General features: G+C 43.0%; 1 protein-coding gene across 1 annotated transcript; it reads right to left on the bottom strand.

Annotated features, from left to right (window-relative positions):
- Positions 1-291: 291 nt before the first annotated feature.
- On the bottom strand, positions 292-17,169 carry KCNMB3 (potassium calcium-activated channel subfamily M regulatory beta subunit 3; the record flags this gene model as incomplete). Its single annotated transcript, XM_080658110.1, has 4 exons — positions 292-488; positions 7,871-8,069; positions 13,354-13,545; positions 17,108-17,169. The coding sequence occupies 4 exons, from the start codon at positions 17,167-17,169 to the stop codon at positions 420-422; spliced, it is 522 nt and encodes a 173-aa protein (XP_080514236.1). The 3' UTR covers positions 292-419.
- Positions 17,170-17,623: the final 454 nt, after the last annotated feature.

Below are 17,623 nucleotides of genomic sequence, written 5' to 3'. Positions count from 1 at the left end.
TTAAATATGATTTCATCCTTGGACTTAATCAAGTTGAATAAAACATAAAAGAATGTGTCCTTTTGGAACATAACACTTTAACATCTTGGGGAATGTGGCACTACAAAAAGAAGACAACTAACACACAAAATGTTGACTTTGGGAATTTTAAAAAGTAGCTCCTACCACCCTTTTTAGCCCCACTTATTGTAGCAAAACGATCTCTATTTTGTCATTCAATGAATTGAAGTCCTGTGGTATACTGCATTCGTTAGGAGGAAAATGTTTTTAAATGTTCTTTTAATGATGGCCCAAAAAGTATTTGACACAGCAAAATGCATGTGTTATTGTACTGAGAATATAGAATAATAGTGTCACTAAATTTAAGACCTCTTCCCAGTCTTGCTGTTCCTAGCAAGAAGCTTGGCCTGTGACTGCACTTACTGTTTGTGCTTATCAGAAACTGTCAATGTCTGCTTTTCTTTAACTTCGTAGTCTGTAACATCACACTGTTTATTAAAAAAAGAAAATTACTTTGACTTGTGTCCACATAATCCTTAGTGTTCTATATATTTTATATTTTAAACAAAAAACGGTGATAAGTATATTTTGCCATCTTTTGAATACTTAAAAGCAAACCAGTATTGCTAATAATCAAATTTTAGCTGAATTTGAGTTCTTATCAATAATGACTGAGAAACATTGAATGAAAACCTAAAACTATTATGCCTTCAAAGTCAATTTTTCTGCCCCAGTAAAGTGATGAATATTAGAGAAATACCTGTTTAAATATTAACTTCCTTTAAGCATAAAGAATTATATGCTTGTATTTTAAGCAGAAATATATGTATACACATACATGAATGTATAAATGTGTTTGTATGTGTAAAAGGACTTTTTTTCAAGTCACTTGAAGAACAGAACCTAGAAAGTAGGTTAAAAGCAAACTGGTTTTGCTTTTAGTTAATATAAGCCTTGCAAAAGGTAAGTCTGAACTTTTCTTGGACCCATAATGCACATGGGCATTGACTCTTAGAACTTCTAAACAATTAACAGCAAATAATTGCTTACATTTTGTTTATTTGCAAGTAATTTGAGTGACTTTGAATTAATATTGTTCTAAGTTGACTTTGTTCTCCAAGCATAATGCCTCTTTCCTGAGATGGACCAAGTAACCACTATACAAATGGAAAACTGTAGGAATTCAAACACTTGAGGTTTCAACACTTTCACACTAAGTTTCAAATTAATGTTTTTGACTTTGTTAGGAGAAAAATCCCAAGAATTGCATATTATTGGATGGGTATCAAGCTTATTAAGAAATAGAATAGAACCCGGCCGGTGTGGCTTAGTGGTTGAGCATTGACCTATGAACCAGGAGGCCACGGTTTGATTCCCAGTCAGGGCAGAGCCCAGGTAATAGGCTTGATCCCCAGAGTGGGGGTGTGCAGGAGGCAGCCAGTTAATGATTCTCATCATTAATGTTTCTCTCACTCTCCCTTTCTCTCTGAAATCAATAAAAATATATTTTTTTAAAAAAATGGAATAGAGATGTGCCCTTAATTTAAGAAAACTACAGAAACTCAACTTGAAGATATATATATATATATATATTTTTTTTTTTTTCATTACAGGGAAGTCTTTGGTATACAAAAGCTTTTTAAACAGCACATTCTGGACCTTACATGCATATCATATTTAGCTAAGGGATGGTGGGGAGGATCCTCTCCTATAGCTTCCTACCCTCACCCCTATACCAGCTGTCCAATGAAAGTTACAGAGGCTGATTGAATTCATTTTATTTTTAACTAGAGGCCTGGTGCATGAAATTTGTACATGGGAGGTGGGGGTCCGTCAGCCCAGCCTGCACCCTCTCCAATCTGGGACCCCTCGGGACTGCTGGCTCCTAACCGCACACCCCTGCTGTCCTGATTCCCCTAACTGCTCTCCCCTGCTGGCCTGATCCCCCTAACTGCTCTCCCCTGCCTGCCTGATTGCCTCTAACCACCTCTGCCTCAGCCCCACCACCATGGCTTTTTCTGGAAGGACGTCCGGAAGGTCGTCTGGAAGATGTTCAGTCTAATTAGCATATTACCCTTTTATTGTATAGATGCCACCTTGTCCTAAAAATGCAGATTGTTAACAGGTTTTCCTATCATGGAAGGGGAGCCCACAGTAGCATCCTGGGTTCTGACTAGGGCTTATGCACTCGTGCTTTATCTCAGCAGATGCGATTCCTAGAAGAAGACTCTTGGATGTACCTTGACCATTTCTATTGAATTTGCCAAATCATCCTCCAAATGTTGAACCACTTTAAACTCCCACCAGCAACCATGCGTGTGCCCTCCATCCTACTTTGATACCAATATCATTGTTTTCCCCCTAGAAGCTTCCCTCCCCTCAGCCGGGACTGCTTGGTGCTTGAGCCAACCTCACTGTTCAGCCCAGAACTTGATTTCCTGAGAGAATTATGGAGGAGGAAAAATAGTTTTCCTCTACCCTCTGAGTTCTTAGTGGAGGCCCTTGTAATGAAAGACAGATTACCAAGAGAAAAACAAAAGTTCATTAACATGTGTACCTCATGTATACGTGGGAGATCCCAGGGAAAAAATGAATAACTCCCCAAGGTGGCTTAGAATCCAGATTTAAATACCTTCTTCCTAGGGAAAGGGGACGGGAGATGTAGGCCTCTTAGAGAAGAGTAAATGATTTTTAGGAAAGATGAATGAGGGTGGGGGAGGATAGTGTGTAACAAAGTTTGGGTGTGATGTCAACTTCTAGTCTGTCCTGTGACAGGAGTCAGTCTTTGCTGGCTGATGACACTTTTCCCATTGAGGGGACCTATGACATTTAAGCTCCTTTTGGGGGGTCCGATTTTAGGCAGATCAGGAGACTTCAGTGAAAGCCTCTTCTTGCACTTGCTGTTTTTCAAGCATCTGCAGCTCAAGATCATCAGTATAACAACACAGCGTATGTTGGGGTGGCATGTTCTCTGACCTTCAGAACAAACCCAACAAAAGCTTGTTTCCTCTCTTAGATGATTTGCCACAGCAGCGTTATTCCCTGGACACAGTATTCTGACCAGACCTTCCTGGGAGTGGTCATAACATACCCTGTGCTTGTAGAAAGGTGTGGGCCATATCACTAAATAAACCAGGGTCAGTTTTCTCATCTTATGGAAAGGGAGATAAAGTTAAGATAGTTTATCTCCCTTTCCACAGGTTTCCTGCGGGTTTGTGTCTCTGCTGCGGCCCCAGCGGCCCCAGCGCCACCTCGGCCACGGGGCTTGGGGCTGCTGGGTGCCAGGCCCCCCTGCAGGCTTGTGTCTCTGTTCCTCTGGCCCCCACGGCAGCGGCAGTGAAGCAGACCCAGCTGCCATCTTTGTTGCAGAGTGACAGTCAATTTGCATATTCCCTATTTATTAGATAGGATAAGAATTGTATACATTTAAGGTCTACAAAATAATGATTTGATATACAGAGTGAAATGATTACTACAGTCAAACTAATTAATGGATCACCTCACAGTTTGTGTGTGATGAGAGCGCCTGAAATCTCCTCAACAAATTTCCAGTACTCAATACACTATTAACTATAGCCATTGTGTGTATACTAAATCTCTAGGTTTATTGTTCATCTTATAACTGAAAATGTGTACCCTTTAACCAACATCTCCCCATTTCCCCCACCTCCCTACTAATAACCATCATATTACTCTCTGTTTTTATGTATTTGACTTTAGAGTCCACACAAATGCAGTGAGACGCAGTTTTTTCCTTTCTGTGCCTGGCTTATTTTACTTAATATAATGCCTGCCAGGTTCATCTGTGTTGTTGCAAATAGCAGGATCTCCTTTTTTTTCTTAAAATCCTCACCCGAGGATATGTTTATTGATTTTTTAGAGAGAGAGAGAACATCAGTAGGTTGCCTCCCATACACGCCCAACTGGGGACCAAACCTGCAACCTTTTGATGCACGAGACGACACTCCAACCACCGGAGCCACTGGCTGGGCAAGATCTCCTCTTTGAAGGCTGAATAATATCCCATTGTATGTGCTTCTACACACACTGTATATCATCACAATGTCTTTTGTCTGTTGGTGGGCACATAGGCTGTCTCCATAGCTTGATTCTTGTGAACAACGCCTCAGTGAACATAGGAGTGCAGGTATCTCCTGGAGGTGCTGATGTTACTTCCTGTGGTATGTAGCCAGAAGAGGGATAAGGCTGGCTGAATATTGAAACTTAGCAAAAGATTGTTATCTCCTAAGATTTTTAAGCACCTCTACTAGGTGCCAGAAACTAAGCTAGGTGTTTCATATACTCTATACCTTGTGTATTCCCTACAATAGCCCCATGAAAGAAGAGATGATCCCCATTCTAAAGATGGAAAGAGAGAGGCTCTAACAATTCAGCTAAATTGCCCAAAAATACATATTTGAAAAGTTGTAATTATGGCCTACAACTCAAATAAATCACACACTGAGACACATTCTCTCCACTATTCCACATTAGAAAGAGGAGAAAATGCCAAAATTGTGCAAGTCAATGTTGCTCAATTTTATTCAGTTTATTTAGCAATTTATGACAAAATTAATTTCTAAAAGGCATTAAATTGGCTTGGATCAAAGTTTCTTGTTTGATTGCATCTACATTAAAAAGATTGCTTCAAAAAGATTGCTTCTCATTCTTCCTATTGTCCACCAAGTAAGATTTTTTAGTAAAATTTTAAAGATATTTTAAGGCACACTGGTTTTCAGAACAAACTGTTTTCAACTCATATTCAGCTTGATCTGGAAAGCACCAGTTGGGAGGGTTTTGTGACATTCATTATTTTATAACCATGGTTGACTCATCATTTAATATAAGGACCATTGTTGAGTATCCACGTGGGACTTTTCTGTGATGGGGATTATCTGAGATGAATGCTAAATTCCATCCAGTACAACCTATCCCTACTTCACGACAAATTTCTAGTCATCTCTTTCTCACCAGAATGTACACAAAGAATAAAATGAGCTTATGGAAAGCATAATTAACTAAAAACTGTACCTGAAAGAAAAGTTAACATGGTACATGGCAAAGTTAAATATAAATAACTCTAAACTTAGTGGATTTTCTAGGCAGTGGCTTCCCTCCTTTATCACGAATGGTGAAGTGAAATGGTAGGGCCACACTTTTGGGGATTACCGGATTACTATCTTCCTATAGTGAATGAACTGTTCTTCACCAAGAATTTTTTTGAGAAATGTTTTAATGTGAATTGTATGGCATAGAACAAGGCTGGTTGTCCAGTGCTCAATAGGTTAAATAGCCTCATTATTTATTCCCACGTTGACAAGTTCTAGGTAGAGCTGAAATTAAGGACAGCTACCTTGAGCGCATTTTGCCATGTGGGAACAAAAAGTGCTTCATTGGCTCATGTGGAAAGAGATTTGGAATAGAAAAGATGGTGAATTTGTATGTATTTACAGAATAAATAGAATATATGTGAGACTCTTAAAAGTTTTTCTTGCCTGGCTGTCATGGCTCAGTGGTTGAGCGTTGACCTATGAACCAGGAGGTCACAGTTTGATTCTGGGTCAGGGCACATGCCCCAGTTACGGGCTCGATCCCCAGTAGGGGGTGTGCAGGAGGCAGCTGATCAGTGATTCTCATCATTGATGTTTCTATCTCTCTCCCTCTCCCTCTCTCTCTGATATCAATAAAAATATATATTTTTAAAAAGTTTTTCCTTTCCCATAGCATACTTTACTGCCTCTTCATGGTTAATTTGTAACCAGGCATAATCAAGTCTTCACGTGCAGAAACTGCAGGTATCTGAAGGCCAGGACTTCAGTTTGGCCACCATCCTAAGATTGCTCGGCTCCTTCGATGCTGTTTTATATAAGGTACTTTGTCACCTGCCTCATCTCTGAATGCAGTGCTGTACTTCTCACATAGGAGGGACAGGTACTGCGTTAACCGCACCATACCAACAATCAGGGCGCCACCCAGCAGAGTCAGTGAAGGCCAAAGTAAACAGTGGAAGATAACCATTTGGTCATACTTTTTTATGAGAATGACATCTTCAGATTGGCTGTCTGGACTGTAGAAACATGAAAAGGGAGTCCCGTTTATGTGATCGAAGAATTCCTTTATGTCCAGAGCCTTGATGAGCAAGTCATTCCTGTCTTGGTGGCACTTAGGTGTGTAAAAGCACTAGGAATGTGGAGGAGGAAGAAAGATGAGGACACTCTTACCAATATCAAGCACTTCACAGTTTTAATTCTGAAATAGCTTGAAGCTATTTGGGAGTTTCCATCTCAAGGTGATGAAACCCACTACATAGCTCAGGGGGAAGGGTTGGCAGAGGGGCACCAAATGAAATGGCCATTTCCAGGCAGTAAGCAGGGGCGTGGGGAAGTATTCTTAGAGTCAAGACACTGCAGAAGAGACCATGGCCAACTTCATAAGGACCACGCACCCGACATGCAGGTCCTCAGCCTCTTCCTGGACAGTAACTCAATCCATTTGTCCATTCAACAAATATTTACTGAGCTCTGTGTGCTTTCAACACCTATCGGTCCCTCTATTGTCTTTGTCTTGATGTCCTGTAGTAAAATCTCTCCATAAAGGGTTAGCATATTGAGGCTTTTATCCTGGGCCCACACAGCAGGGCCCCACCTGGGCTCTGTTTCCTGGGAGGCAGAGCCAGTGGATAAGGGACCTCTCTATCAGCTGATTTAAAAAAAAAAAAAAAAAAAAAAAAAAAAAAAAAAAACAAGCTTGAGGTTTATTACCACACCCACTGGGCACTCCAAGCACTGTGCCAATGGCCTTTAAAAATGTTTGAGACCTTAAAAATTATTACATCCAAAATAGAAAACAAATCATCAGATTAAAATTAGTGATTAAGTGAAGACAACAAAATGTAAGGTGTCAACTAATATAATACAACTCAACTTTGATTGTTAGGTGTAAAGGTACACTTTAAATCATATGAACCAATTGAGCAACTTATTAAAATCAAAATTGCCCTGGCCGGTATTTCTCATTGGTTAGAGCATCAATCAGCCCATGCACCAAAGCGTCGAAGGTTTGATTTCCAATCAAGGGCACATGCCTGGGTTGCAATTTTGATCCCCAGCTCTAATCAAGGCATGTGCTGGAGGCAACCAATCCATGTGTCTCTCATCATTGTTTTTCTCCCTCTCTCTTTCTCTTCACCCCTCCCTTCCCTGCTCTAAAAAGCAATGGAAAAAAAAAGTATCTTTAGGTGAGGATTAACAAAAATAAATAAAATCAACATTATAATAATCCTTTAAATTTCTCTGATAAGAAAAAGTACTTGCATCTAGCCAGTGTGGCTCAGTGTTTGAGTGTTGACCCATGAACCAGGAGGTCACAGTTTGATTCCCGGTCAGGTCACATGCCTGGGTTGCAGGTTCGATCCCCAGTGGGGGGTGTGCAGGAGGCAGCCGATTGATGTTTCTATCTCTATCTCCCTCTTCCTTCCTCTCTCTTAAATTAATAAAAACATATTTTTTTCAAAGAAAAATTACTTGCTTGATTTAAGGTAGACTGTGAGTACCTTTTACCACTTTGATTTGATGGGGAGTGGGACCTCCAAAAGTAAATCTGCCCAGAAATGACTCTGGTCATTGGCTCAGCCTATAAATTCCAGACACCAATTTATGAAATTGAAATTTCTCCCCTTTCTATTTAGCCCATTTTTCCTCCAAGAATGCTTTTTGCTTCATTTATCCTGATTTGACCACTATCAAAACATTCACTGGATGTTTTTCCCTAGAGATTTATCCCTAGAGGTGGCCCAGGGTACTGCACCCTGCTGGGGACAGTCTGGCATGGAAGGGTTGCTGTAATTAGAACTTTTTCATTAGAGCATCACCTTGGAATTTATCTGGACAGCCTCTTCATTGTAATGTAGGAGAGCTTTCTGGCCCGAATGGGTGAGGTTCACCAACACCTGAAGACAGGGATACTTGCCCTGACCTTGGCAGGCCACACCACAGGTGAAAGTGCAGTCCATCCCGTCATCCGTGATACGTGTGAGGATAATAGTGCAGTTTGCTTCTTCTCTCTGAGTGCTCCAATTTGAAAAAAAATAAAATCATGATCTTCACTCTCTAGAAAACTTAGTTTTATATTTCTAATGTGCTAACCTGAGACATTTGTCTATTTCGAGGTAATGTAGGACCATCATAGAAGGCACACAATGAGGACACAGAGACAGGGGATAAATAGCAGCAAATTGCCAAGTCCCATCTCAATTAGGACCCTCCTGGCATATTTCTCACTACACCAACCCTTAGATCAATGGTTTTCAAACTTCAGAATCACCTGAGCGAATTTGTTAGCATGAAAAGCGTGTTAAAATGTGGACCAGCCTGGCCAGCGTCGCTCAATGGTTGAGTGTCAACCTATGAACCAGGATGTCACAGTTCGATTCCCTGTCAGGGCACATGTCTGGGTTGAGGGCTCAATCCCCAATGTGGGGTGTGCAGGAGGCAGCCAATCAATGATTCTCATCATTGATGTTTCTATCTTTCCCTCTCTCTTCCTCTCTGAAATAAAAGTATATATATATTTTTTAAAAATGTGGATTCTATGTTTCAGTCCCAGAGATTCAGGTTCAGTTGATCTGAGTTGAAGCCCAGGAATCTAACAATTTTAAGATACATGTATTTGGAGAACCATAATTTGATCAATATTACCCTAAGTACTGTAACCAACAAGATCCACATCAGAAATCGTATCATCTGCCATCTGCCCAACTGGTGTGGCTCAGTTGACCTATGAACTAGGAGGTCACGGTTCAATTCCTAGTCAGGGCATAAGTCCGGTTGCAGGCTCAATCCCTAGTGTGGGCCTGCAGGAGGTAGCTGATTAGTGATTCTCATCATTAATGTTTCTATCTCTCTCTCTGCCTCTCCCTTCCTCCCTGAAATCATAAAAATATATTCAAAGAAATTATATCATAACGCCTCATCATCTTAAAATGCACCCTTTGGAAGAAGTCCAACCATAGGGCTCTTAGTCAACGCAGCCTGCAAAAGTTCTGATAACAAAGTACAATTCCATTTACCTGCTCTACTTCCAAAGAAGCAAATGCAAATCATGCAAGCAATCTCTCATTAGAAGCTCACTGTGTTTTTGCTGTCAGTAATTCCTTGAGGTCAGGACCTACATGCTATTCCTCTTCATGTTTCTCTAAGCCTAAAGCACAATGCCTCTCGCATAGTAAAGGCTCAGTAAGTGTTGTGCTGAATTAAATTTTATTTGGAAAACATTCCTTGAGAATCTGGGTATGTGTAACAAACACAGAATGTCATAGGTGCAATGAGAAGTGGTAGATAAAATTCCCATGAAGACTGAGGTGAGGCTGAAGAGAATGGACATATATGTATGAACTAAGTAGAGAACAAGTGAGGGTAAGAGGATATGTTTTGAATGTATAGGAGCAGCTCCTCATCCTCACACTCACCTCCAGGTGGGTCCCTGTGTTTATTTCCTGGTGCCTTAATAACAAGAAGTTAGAGTAGCAAACCCTAAGTCAGACTATTTGAAAGGCATTGTTTAGCTAGCTGTATAGTGCACTACCATTATGATCTTTGACCATCAGTCATCATTTCACTTTATTAATATAACAAACTTGAGACACATGGTGCAATTTAACATGATCCTAAGGCCCAGGGAATTAAAAAAAAAAATTACTGAATGTGGCCTAGAACAGTAAAATATTGGGCAAGTGAAAATACAAAAATGGAAAGGTTCTCTCACAGGTTTAGCATTGGCCTGTTTTTATACAAAATTAATTTCTATACTTATTTAGACGAGGCGTCTTTAACTGTTTATAGTTATTTGCTTATCTGTGTTAGAACTTAAGCTCTCTAAATCCTCACTACATGACAGATAAAATATGATTTGAACCTGCCTTGAAGATTTCAGGAAGCTCCAATATAGAAAGCGGGATATTCTTTCCTATGCATGAGCCCAGGTGGAACCAGGGGTGTATTTAGGACTGAAAAAAAATTAGCCTGTTCTTTCAATAGCATTGTGTGTCTATTTGTCTACAAATAAATACAAGCCATCATTTGATTGGGGAATGTGAGTACAAGGGAGTGGGCATAGGTATAACTATGACCCTTTAGGGTGTGAAACTTATCTCTGGTGGCACAAGTTTTCAAGGCAATTGTTTAATTCCTGTAAACAATTTCCAAAAATGCTTAGAAAAGTAAATTTTAAATATGAGCAACAGCTTAGTGCCAATTTGCAGGCGGTATCCTCAAACCATCTCCCAAATATATCACATTTTTAAAAAATATTCTGACCTGCACACAAAAACACACACACGTGCACACACACATATTTATTCCATTTACATAGATATTCCATTTACATATGTACTGCAGATTAGATAGAAATTAGATACATAGATACATAGGTAGATATAAAGTGGAGTAACAGGAAAAGGAAAGTAGAAAGCTAGAATGAAGTCAAGAGTGAGGTGCAAACATGTGACCCGCATATCCTAAGATCCCTTATAATTATGGGAAATGGACAAATTTGACTTTCAGCTTCTTCGCAGCAAAAGCAACAAAGGAAACACAACCAGATATAGGATGCCTGGCATCCGTTGAGTTAAAAAAAAGTAGGTTGACCAAGAGCAGAACAGAGTCTCTGGTGCTCATACCAGGTAGAAAATCCCCCTGGAATCCGTCTAAGAGTGGCACTGTGCGCTCCGGTGGTTGGTCACCTCCACATTATTGCCCAAATAATGTGAACACCGGAATGGCAGGGAAGAATCTAAAAAATTCCTTTTCTGTGACCCCTTTTCACGGAACTTCTAGACCTGCCTTTTCCATTCCCTGTGGCCCTTGCATTCCCAGGGCTGCCCTCCCCCAAAGCACTTCATGTTATGTGAGCCATTCTCCACATTTAAACAGCTCCTGTCCTGCCCTAATCAAAACGCCTACCCCCCCCCCACTACCCCCTCGATGCAGCAAGCTTAAGTCTTAGGAGGTAAGAAGTCTTTATGTCAGAATGACAAGCAGATTCTTTCCTGGCTTTGTGGCCTTGGGCAAGTTACTTTGGCCTTTCTGAGCCTCAGCTTTTTCATTTATAAAATTAAAATAATGTTTCCTTCCATCATGGGTTTGCTCTAGCTTTAAATAGAATAAAAGAGTATATTTGTCATATCCTAATATATAAAAACCCAGGGTCCGTAACATCCAAAATGACTGAAGGCTCGACCGACCGGAAGTCAGTGCTGGGTTGCCATGGAGACCCAGCACTGACTGCCACCACTTCGGGTGCCCCGACCCAGCACTGACTACCGAGGGGGCTTCAGATCAGGCCTGAAGAGAGGCCTGAACAGAGAAGCAGGGTCTGATCCATAGCCTCCATGGCAGCTGTTGATCAGCACTTGCCTATCTCTTTTGCTCCGGGCCTGGCCAGCAGCCCCACCTCTCTTTTTCTTGGGCCTCTGCTGGGGCTGCTGATCAGCCCCGCCTCTCTGATGAGGTCTGATGATAGGCCCAGAGAAGCTGACTGGCATAGAAACTGACCAATTAGAACCAAATCTGGGTGACATGTGAGGAGCCAATGGCTGCCGAGGAGGTGGAGCTTTAGACGCTAACTAGCATAGAAACGAACCAATCAGAACCAAATCTGGGTGAAGTGTGAGGAGCCAATGGCTGCCTAGGAGGCAGAGCTTTTGATGCTGACTGGCATAGAAACCGACCAATGAGAACCAAATCTGGGTGAACTGCGAAAGCAGAACCTAAGGTGGGGGCTGAGGAGGGGTTTTAAGGGCAATAGCTGTTTGGTGTAAGGTGTAAGAAAGCGGTTCAATATTTTAATGACCGGTTTGGCAGTATAGTGCATATGGCTGGCTATCAGTCCAGACATAGGGATTATGTTTTTTTGTCTGCCAAAAATACATAATAGATAGATTATGTATTTTTCATCTCCTCCTGATGAAAAAGGCTTTCTTCTCCCCCACCCCACCCCCCATTTAAGCAATCCTATCCTATATAATCTATCTATACTACTGAAAGGGTAATATGCTAATTAGATCAGGTCAACCGGCCATCTTCTGGACATCCAACTTCCTTCCAGACAAAGCCATGGTGGTGGGGGCTGAGGCAGAGGCAGTTTGGGGCAAGATCAGGCCAGCAGAGGAGGGCAGTTGGGGGCGAGATCAGACCTGCCAGGAAGGGCAGTTGGGGGTGAGATCAGGCTGGTAGGGGAGGACAGTTAGGGGTGATCAGGCAGGCAGAGGCACTTAGGGGTGATCTGGCCAGCAGGGGAGGACCATTGGGGGTGAGATTAGGCCAGCAGGGGAGGGCAGTTGGGGGCAACCAGGCAGCAGGGGAGGGCAGTTGGGGGTGAGATCAGGCAGGCAGGGGAGGGCCATTGGGAGTGAGATCAGGCCAGCAGGGGAGGGCAGTTAGGGGCGATCAGGCAGGCAGGCAGAGGGATTAGGGGCAATCAGGCAGGCAGAGGCAATTAGGGGCAATCAGGCAGGCAGGCAGGTGAGCAGTTAGGAGCCAGCAGTCCCAGATTATGAGAGTGATATCCAGTTGGAGAGGGTGCAGACTGGGCTTAGGGATCCCCCCCACCATGCACAAATTTCATGCACCGGGCCACTAGTCTATATATAAAAGCCTAGTATGCAAATTGTCCCCTCGGGAGTTCAATCAGGAGACTGGGAGTTTGATTGCTCACTATGAAGTGTGCTGACCACCAGGGGGCAACAAAGAATGAAGGAAGTCCCTGGCTGGCAGCCAGAAGGCCCCCGATCGATCAGCCCAGATCACCAGCCAGGCCTAGGGACCCTAGCCATGCAAGAATTTCATTCGCCAGGCCACTAGTATTATATATTTAATAATGGTAACTATTGTTACACATATCTAATAAGGAAACTAATTAAAATAAAAGAAAGGGGACTCGTATTTATTGAGCAGCTACTATGTGCCAGGTAGACATTATCCAACTCAAAAAACTCAGACTCAAAAACTTCTATTGTGCTCATGTAGAAAGCTTAAATTAAGCCTTCCCTGGGATATCTGCACAGTAAAGGAAGGATTTATTACCTATATGATTATCTAATTTGTGGATTCGTTGTTGGAAGTATTTTTGAGGTTGAAATTGGGGAGCAGACAAGAAATGTCTTTCACTTTCTTACCACCTCTTGCTCCACACCCAGCTGCTTCCTAGCACAGAGAGAGGAGCAAGTGAGTCTGTGATCCCTGTCCTAGACCACTGTCGGAAGGGCTGCAGGAACCAAAGCCAGCCTCCCCTCTCCACCACTCTGCCTGCATCTGATCTGAAGTGGAAATTCTGGGTCTATCTTTCCCCGTTTCTTACCTGAGCATGAAAGGCTTTAGGATGGTCATTCCAAACAAGAAGAACATTAGAACCGAGAAGCCCATCATTGTGAACCCTAGCAGCATGGCTCGGTCCTCTCCAGCACTGGACGGCAGCTTCTTGTGCCCATCTGGTGGGTCTCCACCACTGTGGTCTGTATTTCTCCTCCTCCCTGAGGTAGAAATGGCTGTCCTTTGGAGAAAGTGGGGAAGCGATAGTTCTAAAGAAGTCAGAACATTTACCAACCCATGGGGAGTGGAGGGGTGATCCCATTTGCTCCTCCCTAAGGGTTGTGAGCAGGTTCCGTGCAATACAATGAGATCCTATGTTCAGAGCTTGGTTAAAAGTCTATCTAAACATGCTAAAATGGTGTGTTATACATTTTTTTCTTGAATGTAACAAACAAAACTAAGGAATATTAGTAGTCTTCGGAGACCTGATTAATCAATGGCTAGAAAAGAATTACCTGTAACAGTAGCTTTTGTTTTATGTAAGTAAATATTATGAACTTGCTTATCTTTTGGGATTATTGCACATTCCCCCTGAAAATATTTTTTGCATCACAAGGTCCATATTCCTGCCTATGAACAGCCAGCCACGAGCAGAGGCTGCCCCTGTGGACAGGAGAGTGTTCTCCCGTTTGCCTTAGTCCCACCACTTCCTGTGATCCGTTTCCTTGATTAGCTGTTCCCTCTCACAAGGCAGTTGAGTCCCAGAGGTAATTCCATTTTAAGAGGCTTAACAAAATATTAAGCTAAACAAACGAAGCTATAATGGCAGAGATTCAGGCTCCGTGGAATATATAGTCTTCTCAAACATATATGGAACATTTACGAGACCTAACCACCAACTGAGCCATAAAGAAAGCCTCAACAAATGTCAAAGAATTTGTGAAAGTAATGTACTTTTTATGTTTGTTTTATAAAATTTGAAAAAGTAGAAAATAAAAACCACCCACAATTCTACTACTTAGAGATAATAACTTAGTGGGCTAGTCCCCTCCTCTATATTATTTTAAACACTAGAAAAAAATTTTTAATCTTGTTTTTTTCACTTAACATAATAATATGTCAGCAGCAATGCTTTGTAACTCTTCTATTGGCTACATAATAATATTCCAAAATTGTCATAATTTTGTTGTTGTTGTTAATCCTCACCCAAGGATATTTTTTTCCATTGATTTTTAGATAGAGTGAAAGGAAGAGAGGGGGAGAGAGAAAGATGGATGTGAGAGAGACACATCAACTTGTGCCCTGACCATGGCCAGGGAGTGAACCCACAACCCAGGTATATGCCCTTGACCTGGAATCAAACCTGCAACCCTTTGGTTCTCAGGCCAACACTCTAACCACTTAGCAACACCAGCCAGGACCCCATACTTTCCTCAATCATTTCCTTATTGTTGAATAAGTTTTCTGAGATCATAAACAGCCATGTAATTAATGTTGTGGTATTTATAAGCACCTTTCATCCAAGGACCTTAAAGCACTTAAGAATGATCTAATTTTGCTCTCTAGCCAGAGATGAGTAAACAGAACTTTTACTCCTTTTTTGCCAGCAATACATATCCACTTGTAACCAGGGTGTTACCAGGAGAGGTTTTATTCAGTCAAGGCAGTGCCCACCCCCTCTCTGCTGTCTCCCCTGCAGACAGAACTGACTTTCACACTCCCCTACTACACATTGCTACAGGTGCCTTCTGACTTAGCCTGAAGCGAACTCAGTTTCAAAGCCCTTGAACATGCTCATTTGGCTGTAATCCCTGCAGATGCCAGCAGCCTCTCCTTCCAAAACATGTTCCTTAGAAAGAAGCTATGGCTCATCAAAGCTTGCTAATCCATCCGACACTAGTTTCACATGTGTATGGAATTTCTAAGCATTGTGTTATGTTAAAGTAATATTTCCCTGTAGTTTGTTTATGTTGCAGAAGAGATTTGGGTCATTGTTTTTACCCTTCTATTTTTGTAATTATTTAACAACTTCTTTTGAAACAGGAAATGAGGTTAAGTCAACGTGGTTCATCGAGTTTAGTAAGAGGAGAGAGCAATAATCCAATTGTGCATTTCAGAAATGAATATAGGATACTGTATTGCTTCAGGGAGAACACAACTGCTCTTCTATCCGGTTAATTATGCTAAGAACTTGTTCCATTGCAAGTTTGCCATTTGATCTTCTGCCATACAGTGATTCACTTTGTCTTTTCACAAAAGCATTCGTTCATTTCTAAGAGACAAGTGTTTTTGCCTCTATCTCTTTCCTCTTTGGTCTGTCTTCCTTCCTCCCCAACCTCCCACATCCGTCAAACCCCTATATCTCACTCTCCTGCATTCTGTCTCTCAAATACCCGTGAGTGTAATTAGAGGGTGACAGAGGTGGGTAATGTGATGCCCGTGGTGATCTTTACTGTTTCCACTTCCTCAGCTCCCAACTCCACCTCAACCACTGACGAATCACCCAGGTTTTTGGATAGAGTGAAATGGACCCCTCCCAGGGGTAGGCTGGAAAGCTTTTAATATATCATTCCTCAAACACTCTCAGGCATCGCTCTTCTCTAAACTTTGGTGCCCACTTCTGATTTCTCCCTGCCCCAAACCCAGGCACAGGCAGAGGGAGTGAAGCTTAAGACTCTCAGCCCCTCTGCTTTGCATTCCCCTGGGGAGAAAAGAGGTCCTCAGGATACCTTAAATATCTCACCTTCTCCCTTAAGAAGTGCCCTGCCTCTGGCCAGGTTTTCTCAGTGGTTAGAGCATCGACCCATGAACCGAAGGGTCTCTGATTGATCCCCGGGCACATACCTTGGTTGCAGGTTCCCAGCCCTGATGGGGGCACATTCGGGGAGCATGTTTCCCTCTCTCTTCCTCCTCCCTCCCTTCCACTCTCTCTAGAAATCAGTGGGAAAAAATACCCTTCGGGTGAGGGTTTAAAAAAAAAAGCAGAGTCCTGGCCAGTGTGGCTCAGTTGGTTGGGAATCTTCCTGCATACTGAAAGGCTGCTAGTTCAGTTCCTGGTCAGGGTACACATCCAGATTGCAGGCTTGATTTCCTGGTTGGAGGCATGCAGAAGGCAGCCAATCAATGTTTCACTCTCACATTGCTGTTTCTCTCTCTCTCTCACTCCCCCTCAGCCTTTCTCTCTCTCTAAATAAATCAATTTAAAAATCTTTAAAGAAGTAAGTTATCTCACTTCCCCCCTTAAGGTGGTTAATAACAATGGCTTAAAGTATAGACAGTATGCTGGCATCATGTAGAGAGCATGCTAAGGCATGCAGCGACTATTACTATCCCCTATTACTATTCCCATTTCACCGACAGGGGGATGAGGCAGAGAGAAATTAAGTGACTTGCCCGCAGACATCACAATCGTCTAGCTGGTTAAGTGGTGGAGCTGGTGGGATCTGGGATTTGAACTCAGGCCTGTGACTCCAAGGCGGAAGCATGCTTCAACCATGGGACCAAATGCCGGTAGTCATTTCCTCATTCCTTCACTCAGCTGAGCACCACCTCTGTGCTGGGCCATGATCTAGAGCTGGGGAGCCAGAGATGAGTTTATAAGGGCACTGGCCTCCAAGAACTTGCAACCTGAAGGAGGAAGCCAAGGAGCAAGGATGCAGCCCACACTCGTCAGCGCTGCCGGGAAAGCCTCCAGGGTCCCCTGGGAAGCACAACAAGTGGGCACCCTCCGAGGACGTAACCAGACTAGCCACTTGTTCAGCGAGGTCCCCATTCCAGTGTGGGAGATCCTGGTGGTGACTCACCTTCCCTGGCGCCGCTGGCCGCCCTGGAGTGTAATTTGAACCGGGATGCTGAAGGGCTGCATGAGACCGCAGGGCTGGGCAACGCGGGCTCCTTTCACCTGACTCATAGCCTCTGCGGGCGCAAGAGGGCGACACTTAAGCATCAGCGGAAGTGGGGTCCCAGAGGGAGGCCGCAGTCCCTGCTTGGACATCCATGGAAAGCACCCCGCCTCCAAAGCTGCCACCTGGTGGTGTGTGGCGCCCACTTTCCTGGACACGTGGGAAGTGAGGGCAGGCCTGCCGGGGGCTCTGCAGATTCCGGACAAGGCTGAGCAGTCAGTTCCAGAAGCTCAAGAAGACCCTGCATGGTTTCCTGCAGGCAGACCTTCTCCCGCGTCTCCCCGTGCCTGCCTCCGCCTTGTCACCTGTGTTCCGGTTCAGCGGCCAGGTGCATCACCATAGAGACCTAACCGCTTGCTGCAAAGTTCTGAGACCCTAGGGACCCTATGTAATTGGTGAGGGACAAACTCAGTTCAA

The sequence above is a fragment of the Plecotus auritus genome, assembly GCF_963455305.1.
Source record: "Plecotus auritus genome assembly, chromosome: 2".
In the NCBI taxonomy this organism is placed as follows: domain Eukaryota; kingdom Metazoa; phylum Chordata; class Mammalia; order Chiroptera; family Vespertilionidae; genus Plecotus; species Plecotus auritus.
The sequence above is the reverse complement of the archived record's forward strand: the minus strand, read 5'-3'. Positions and strand labels throughout refer to the sequence as shown.